Source organism: Colossoma macropomum, unplaced genomic scaffold (assembly GCF_904425465.1).
Source record: "Colossoma macropomum unplaced genomic scaffold, Colossoma_macropomum, whole genome shotgun sequence".
NCBI lineage: Eukaryota > Metazoa > Chordata > Actinopteri > Characiformes > Serrasalmidae > Colossoma > Colossoma macropomum.
The window spans coordinates 31,572,711-31,582,006 of NW_023494792.1; the positions used below are offsets into that span (position 1 = coordinate 31,572,711).

Consider the following 9,296-nt stretch of genomic DNA (forward strand, 5'->3'; position numbering starts at 1 on the left):
TATTTCGCCTTCACTTTAAAAGAAATAAAAACAAAAAACAAAAAAAAACTTAAAAAACTGTAAAAATTCAAGTATTATTTTCTCATGTTGAAATGTAGGGATTAGGGCTGGGACAGACACCTTAGTGTAATCTGTTACATTAACAGATACTAAGATTGTTTTCTTCCTTTTCCTATAAAGTTACAGTTAGACACAAGGTTTTCTTATAATAATGATGGTTTTTGGGAAATGTTTTGTGTTTTCGCTGTGGTGCTGTCAGCCGTGTGTTTCTTACCTTGTTAGGTTTAACAGCTCGTTGCAGGTTCTCTATCCACTTGTCCCTCTCAGCAGCCGAACGGCAGGCAAAGCACTTTGTGCCCGAGGCCGTTGTTACCTGAAGGTCAGGCACATGCATACGCAGGTGATGTTCAGGTGGTCAGATGTGAGACTGGAGTTTAGATTCTTCTGTTCCTGCAATCACACTCACCTCAAAGCAGTACTCCTGGCCGAGGATGCTGGAGTGGACGGGTTTGATGATGGCATCCTCGTCCAGCGTGAGGTCCAGCGCCTCGGCCGCGCTGCTCGGGGACAGCAAAGACTCATGGGAGTGAGACTCCTTAAAGCTCTGCATCAGGCGCGTTCTGCAGACAGAGGAGGGTAAAAAGAGAATGTGGGAGAGATGGAGAGAGAGGAGGAGCAAGAAAGAGGGACAGAGAAAGAGGGGGGAGAGAGAAAGAGATAAAGAAAGCGAGGTTGAGAGAGAGGAAATGAGACAGAGAGAGAGAGAGAGAGAGTAATAAAAATACACTGATTACAGCTTGATGGTTTCCTTCTTCTTCCTAATGGTGTTGGATGTCAGGTGTTGTTTTTGTGCATTGGGGTTTATTATGACCCGCCCGAGGAATCGGTCTGTCAGATGACCAAAAAAGCTCAAGGGCATCTTGGACACAAATATAACTACTAAATGGAGGTCAGGTAAACACTGGCAGCACAGAATTCTTTATTTTTGGAAGATTCACTACAGCAGCCCAAAGCTGGTACCCATCTGAATCTTTTATCAGGGCCCTTCATTAATTTATAACGGTGTCCAGAGGCTCCCTGAAATACGTCCAGACCATCCTGATCAGGCTGAACAAAACCTCATATCTGAACCAACAGTGCTGAACTAAAGTTTCGCTTTGCATGGTTTCATTCAAATTAAGTAATTTTTAGGTAACAGATTTTTTAAAGTGTACTTATTTTTAAATAATATATTTCACTCAGGCGGCACGGTGGCGCAGTGGGTAGCGCTGTCGCCTCACAGCAAAAAGGGCCTGGATTCGATTCCCGGCCGGGCGACCGGGGTCCTTTCTGTGTGGAGTTTGCATGTTCTCCCCGTGTCCGCATGGGTTTCCTCCGACGGTCCAAAGACACGCAGTCAGGCCAATTGGACATGCTGAATTGCCCCTAGGTGTGAGTGTGTGTGTGATTGAATATGTATGTCTGTCTGTCTGCCCTGCGATGGACTGGCGACCTGTCCAGGGTGTATCCTGCCTTCCGCCCAGTGACAGCTGGGATAGGCTCCAGCGACCCAGAAGGATAAGTGGTTTAGATGATGTATGTATGTAAATTTCACTCAAATAAGTTATATTTTCAGACAATAAATGTAACCAAACAGAAAACATCAGCAAATTTCTATCAAGTACAAAGTTTATTAGCTACTTCGAATTGCTTTGTTAATTTACCCAGAAAAAGTGAGCCAAACTTTTTTTTAAGGTTAACTTAAGCTTTAGAGTTTATAGTGTACACATTAAACATTAGCGTTCAAAAGTTTGGAATCACTTGTCATATCAATAATTGCTGCTATTCAGTAATAACTTATCGCTGCTGTCGGAACAAAACCTTGTATCTCCTTCTCCTGTAAAGTTACTATTTTCGGGATACAAGGTTTTGTTCCGATAACAGCAGAAAGTATTTTAAGTTTTTAGGAACATCAAAAAAGTTATTAAGTGATAAATAATTTACTGCAATTACATCATTGTATTAATTTCCTAATTACTATATTAAGTTATCTGCTTGAGTTTTTAAATACAATCGCCACTTTTTAAACACGATGCATCCTAGATGTTAATCTTCACTTCAGTTTCACTGTTCTGCAGCTTTCTCTATCATCTATACCTCATAGTTCATTAAGTGACCCTTATTAGTCCCACAACGGGGAAATTTCACTTCCGCATTTTGACCCATCTGTGCAGCAAAACACCACAATCACACTAGTGAACGCAGTTGGGCAGTGAGCACACGTATCCAGAGCGGTGGGCAGCCCTATCCAAGGCCCCCAGGGAGCAGTTGGGAGTTAGGTACCTTGCTCAAGGGCAATTAAGTCATGTACTGTCAGTTCAGGGGCTCGAGCCAGCGACCTTCTGGTCACAAGGCTGGTTCTCTAACCTCCAGCCCACGACTTCCCCTGGACACATCTATCATTTCTTCATTTTTTAACAGATTCCTACTAAAAAAGTTTAAATCAGTTTAACTTTTACTGAAAACACTGATCCCAAACTTTTCGATTGTGAGTCCAAACTTTGCATAGTGCATATAATGTGTGTTTAAAACACAACCGTTTAACCTCTATTTCTCATATTGCTTACAATATCTAACACAGTACCTCAGTGATATTCCTGTCTACTGCAGGGCGAAGTGACAAATAAACTCATTGTGTGAGTTCTGCTGTGCTCAGAGCATTGTGTATTCCCACTGCAGCACTATCGGGTCTCACTGCTGTCATGCAGCTGACAGGGTGAAGGTCACCGCACACCTCCGCTGATACAGGTCAGTCACACCAGGCTGTTATTAACCTCAACAGTCTCGCTAGAGAATTCAGCACTGAGCCCAAGCAGACATCACACTGATGGAGGAGATATGAAGATCTCTGTCTTTCAGTGAAGAAATTGCAGCAGAGGGGGGATGATTTATGTTTGGTGTCAGTATTTGTGACTGTGTGTCTGCACTAGGGGCTGCATAGACTGCTCAACAAATATATCCAGTAGCTGGTGGTCAGGGATAGTGGTCAGGTACAGTGCCTAACTTTAGTAGCGAAACATGGTGGTGGCAGAAGCAACAGTAAGTCTTACATGGTCAGTTGGGATCTCATAACGAGAATACACATCTGGGGACAACTTGTTAAACTTTTAGTGCTGCTATTGAAGATATGCCCCCACTAAAACCCACCCCAACTCCTCTAGCCAGTGCTATTTTAATGTCAGGAGTAGTCGACAACATAAGCATAACAAGCTAGCCAGTGAACGCTATTATTAGCTAATGTATACTGGTAAAAATGAATGTTTCAGAGTTTTGTGAGGGGACCAACTTACATTATATCCTTATATAAACTTATATATACATACACAAACAATGTTAATGAGCACACCATCACCCCCTACGTTAAGCTCCGCCTTGAATTAGTTTAAAAGCAACACACTCAGATTGTTCCCTCTCTGATAAGTCTATGTTTTCACCCGCATTTGTTCTACTATTTCTTACGTCTTTGTCCCCAAATGTTCTCATTGCGAGATCAAATCTGGACCCATAAGACTAAAGCAGTTAGCATGTAGCATTCAATTTGTGTAAGACTACTCAAAAACCAACTAAAATACACCATATGTCCAAAGGTCTGTAGACACCAGCTTGGATACACTGTTAAAAATGAGAGATCAGCTCAAATCAAAATGATATAGTGACTGATTACATGGCTTTTCTTGAGTTGACTCAACTTGAGGACACCAGAGTTCACACAACTCAAACTTCTTAGTTGAGTCAAAAGTTCTCTTAATTTTTTAGTTCTGCTTCTCAGTTTGGCAAATAAGATGAACTTGTCTTTATACTCAACTTCCCCACCAGCCGGGACTCTTTCCACACAATCCCGCTAGACGTTTTCCCTCTTGGCTACACCTTTACGGATGGCTGTGGCATCACTGGGGTTCAAACTCACAACCTCCTGTTGGGGTGACGGCTTCGTCCACTGAACCACTCAGGAACACATGAAGCAGCTCAGATTGTGTGTCTACAAATGTTTGATATACTGGGAAAAATACCTGTTGTTCTAACTTTAAAGCAGGGCATCGTCTCATGTGGTGCAGCTGTCTAATAATTCATCCCAACAGCAGGAGGTTGTGAGTTTGAATCCCAGCAATATCACAGCTGTCCAGATCAAGAAGCCCAAGAGGAAAATATGCCAGATGGGGCTGTGTGATAGAAGGAGTGCCAGCTAGTGGAGAAACTGAGTAAAAAAATGCAAATTCAGTTTTGTTTATCTAACTGAAATGCAGACCTAGAAACAGTAGCTGGGAGAACTTTTGACTCTAAGAAGTTTGAGTTATGTGAACTCTGGTGACCTGGTGAACAACTTCACAATGCAAAGAACCCTTTAATCATGCAAAGGGTTCTTTAAGTGTTCATAGTTCTATATAGAACCATGTTCTTTACTTTTTTGATGGTGTGTAGTCAACTAGTGAAATGAATGGTCATGCAACCTCATGTGTGCAAGTGCACGCTGTTTACCTCTCCTGGTCAGCACTGCGGAATCGTGGGAGAATCATGTGGCGAAAGCTTCCGGTACGATCAAGTTTAGGCTGGCTCTTCGCTCGCTTAATTGAGCTTTTCAGACGGCGGCTAAGAAAGCTCTGACAGACAGACAGACAGACAGACAGAGTTTGCAGTCAGACAGACAGCTCAGAGACACTGATTTGCCGAGAGAGGCGAGGTTTGCTTGTATTGCATAAAATCATACAGTTTGATAATTAGAAGCCAAAGAAAACAAGCTGTGCTAATCTAAGCCTTCGAGTCTCTGGGGGTTTAACCACGCCATGTTACAAAAACACATGACAAACGAGGGAAATAGACTCATTATTCTCAACAAGACATCAAGACTTTTCTACAAACAAACACAGCTTTCCCCCCTTGCAAAAAAAAAAAACCAAAACAAATAAAAAATTGACGGAAAGCAAAACAATCACTTTGGTAAAATGGTACAAATGAAAATGTGGCTCACCGCTGGGCTCTAATGGCTTGTCTGAAAGAGATCAAGCTTCAGAGTGATGCATGGAAATTAGCACCAATATAAACCATGTTAGTGGATGAGGCTACGGCAGAAAAAGGCCCTGAAGGAGTCGTGGTTTAGAAATATTCTATTCTAGCTTTTAATGAAACCTTTAGGACAAATACTGCCTTCAGGTCTTGTTGGAAATATCGGATTTACGAGATCGATGCACGTGAACACACAGCACAGTGTCATATTTACTAGTGGGAATTTTTTTTAATGAGCCCAGAGTTTCCGAATTGGATTGTTGACAAAAAGCAATGATAGCCGCTGATAAACTGGCTGTATTTCAGTTATTAATCAGCCACAACATTAAGACTGCAGGCTGAAACCATCCACACATGGAAATACAGATATAATGAATATACATAGTCTCTCTTTAATAACAGATATAAAAATAAAAGTAAACCAAAAACATTATTTCCACTTATTTCCAACCAAAACCACTTCGAGTCGTACTTATGACCTCCGAAGTCGTAAGTAAGAACTTTCAAATAGGACGTGGAGGCAGCAAAACTCTACACTACCCAACATTTTTAATCTGATCTTTTATCTCTTTATCGTTCTATTTGAGTTAAAGTACGAAAGTATTTACTTTTAAATCCACTTTGCCTAAATTAAAGGTAAAAAAATTCCCCCATGCCATAAAATTAAACCCTGAAAAGTTGTCAGGGGAGGGCCCGGGCCTAGTTACAGTTGCTAAGCTTTGTTTGGACCATTGGTATTTAGGGGAGGGGTTTAGTGAAAGGTGTGCTATGATTGGTTCAATACAGTGCAGATACTCAAAGTAGGTACTTGAGTACAACAATGAAGTAAATCCACCGTGTTTATCTATATTTATTATTATGTTTATTTACACATTAATATTTGCAAATGTACTACACTTTAAATCACGTTTATGTTTATAATGCGCTACATAAAACTTGCCTAGCCTGGTCTGTTCACATGATTTAACAAAGATATACAATAGTAAAGTGATATTAATTCAAAGCTACGTTTTCTCAAGTAATTATAATAATATTATAATATATATTAAATATAATATATTAATATAATACATAATATTAATTCAAACTGAATATTCTAAAGTAATTACAATGTAATGTATTTTACAAACTACATGCTAAATTGTAAGATAACTAATTAAAAACTGCGTTCTAAAGCAATAACAATGTAATAAAATTCAAAGCTGAACATTGTACAATAATTATAAAGTAATATAATTCAAAAATTCATATATTCTACAATAATTTTAAAGCAATACAATTCAAAGCTGAGTTTTACACAATAATTACAAAGTGATAATTACAAAAATAAAAGTTCTAAAGTAATTATAAAGTATTGTAATTCAAAAGTAAATATTCTAGTCATTATGAAACAGCATTAATTCAAAATTGAATATTCTACCATAATTTATAAAGTAATATAACTCAAAAATGAATATTCTACAAGAAATAATACAGTAATATAATTCATAAATGAATATGCTACAATAATGTATAAAGTAATGTATTTCAAAACTGAATATTCTAAAGGGTTTACAAAGTAATATAGATCAAAAACTAAAGTCATAATTAAAAACTGAATATTCTACAATAATTACCCAATGATATAATTTTAAATAATAAAAATTCTTAAATAATTATAAAGTATTATAATTCAAAATTTATTATTATAATGTAATTATGAAGTAGCATTAATCCAAAAATGAATATTCTACAATAATGTATAAAGTAATATAATTAAAAACAGAATATTCTACAATAATTACCCAATAATATAATTTAAAAAAATAAAAATTCTTAAATAATTTTAAAGTATTATAATTCAAAAATAAATATTATAAAGTAATTATAAAGTAATATAATAAAAAAATATTCTGCAATAATTCATAAAGTAATACAATTCAGATATGAATATTCTAAAGTAATTATGATGTAGCATTAATTAAAAATTAATATTCTATCATAATTTATAAAGTAACATATTTCAAACCTGAATAGTCTACAGTTATTATGAAGTCACATCATTCCAAACTGAAGTATAAAGTAACATTCACTCAAAATATTCTAATAATGCAATATTTCAAACACTCACTAGTGATTAAGTTTCCTGTGATGCTGTTCATACAGTGGACATTAAAGCTGTACTGAACTGTAAGACGCAATAAGACGTGTTTTTACCCCAAATGACCACCAGATAGCACTGCAGCTGAATCAATCACTGATGCTGTTTCTGGCTTGGTGACTCATACTCAGATACTGCCTACGCTCTCTCTCTCTCTCTCTCACTCTCTCCCTCTCCCTCTCCCTCTCTCTTTCTCTGAAAGCACTGCAGTTTGGTTGTGCATGTTTAAAAGCACCTGCTTTCCTCTAATTTCCTGCAGCCTCAATCCAACATCGTGTCAGCGTCAGCTATAATTATCTCATCTGAAAACACTGACCGCAGTCAACTAAACACAACTCTTTCCAAACGCAAGCCAGCAAACTTGGTAGGCGAGTTCAGCAGTGCCCTCATTAAAGCTCGTGTTTTTTTAGCTGAGACAGATGGAGGGCGGACCAAAGTCCACCTGAAACGCGCCTCACGCACTCACTACACCACTGAGAGATTTCTCCAGACGATTAATAAAAGTGGAATTTTCTATTCAACCCTGATGAAACACCAAGAATGAAAACCTGCAGGGCTGCAGCACTGCTCACTGTAGCGATGTCCCTGCTCCGGCACCATTCGGTCCAGTTCCAAATATTTTTGGAGTCCCAAAGTCCAAAAAACGATCTAGTCATGTCCAGTTTCACCCAATAGCAAGGTCTTCCCCGTCACGTGATGCTGCCGAGCCTGGAGAGGTGAGGGAACGTGCTTCCTCCGAGACACGAGACTTTTCAGACTGTCGCTAATGTAGCGTCATTGAACAGTGGAGGAGAACGCTAACTGCCAATTCTGTTCTGTCGGCTAACAGACGCCCACACTGGCCAGCATCTCCCTAAGTGATGGGAGGAGAGGGGACCATCCTACCCACTCAGAGAGAATGTAGACAGTTATGATCTCTTGGACTCCTGGCCATGGGCGGCTGTGGCATCTCCAGGGTTCAAACTCGCGACAGAACCGATGCTTAGTCACCACTCAGAAGCCCAGTGCTGACTGGTGGTCATCAGCTTCCATTACCTGTTAGCTGCATTAGCCTCACAGTGCAAAAGAAGCACTCTTTGGGGACCTTAGCTTTAAAGCAGAGTGTACAGTGGGGCAAATACTAAACAGTGTAGTGCTACGGCCCTGCAGGACTTTGCGGTTTGAAAAGTGTGTGATGGTTTGGGAATAAACTGGACTTCTTATGATGCAATGATAAGCCATGTGACCAGCAGTAAGCCAGTAATAAATGATATACATGTTAAACATGAAAATATGGCTTAACCCCTTAAAGGCCAGGGCCCACTGGCAGGCCCAAAGTTAAATTACACACTTCTATAACCTAAGAGTAGCTCAGCCAGTTTGCACTGAAATCCCTGTAGTTACTGAGTAATAAGCCTTACTATGTAATAATGATTGAGATTTTGAGATGTTACGGTATCTGTAAACCCAGTTCTAAGGCTTAAATGACTCTGAGCAGTGGGCGTGGTTTGGTGTGATGATGAAGAAGGAGGCGGAGTTAATCACAGGTTGGCGGCTTGTCTGGGGAGGAGCAGTGGGCGTAGTTTGGTGTGATGATGGAGGAGGAGGCGGGGTTACACGCTGACTGGCGGAATGTCTGGGGTGGGGTTTGGTGTGATGATGGAGGAGGAGGCGGGGTTACTCACAGACTAACAGAATGTCTGGGGAAGAACAGTGGGTGGGGTTTGGTGTGATGATGGAGGAGGAGGCGGGGTTACTCACTGACTGGCGGAATGTCTGGGGCGGGGTTTGGTGTGATGATGGAGGAGGAGGCGGGGTTACTCACAGACTAACAGAATGTCTGGGGAGGAGCAGTGGGCAGGGTTTGGTGTGATGATGGAGGAGGAGGCGGGGTTACTCACAGACTAACAGAATGTCTGGGGAGGAGCAGTGGGCGGGGTTTGGTTTGATGATGGAGGAGGAGGCAGGGTTACTCATGGACTAACAGAATGTCTGGGGAGGAGCAGTGGGCGGGGTTTGGTGTGATGATGGAGGAGGAGGAGGCGGAGTTACTCACGGACTGGCGGAATGTCTGGGGAGGAGCAGTGGGCGGGGTTTCCATGCTTCTCTGCCTCACTGTGGCAAAGCTCTTTCGGCG

At 40.4% G+C, this 9,296-nt stretch overlaps 1 protein-coding gene across 1 annotated transcript in view; it reads right to left on the minus strand.

The window, feature by feature from the left end:
* syngap1a (synaptic Ras GTPase activating protein 1a) overlaps nt 1-4,631 on the minus strand; it is a 30,064-nt gene extending 25,433 nt beyond the window's left edge. The window contains 3 exon segments of the mRNA XM_036576878.1: nt 275-373; nt 467-620; nt 4,516-4,631. Of these exon segments, the coding sequence (XP_036432771.1) occupies nt 275-373; nt 467-620; nt 4,516-4,553 (291 nt within the window). The 5' untranslated portion in view covers nt 4,554-4,631.
* Nucleotides 4,632-9,296: the final 4,665 nt, after the last annotated feature.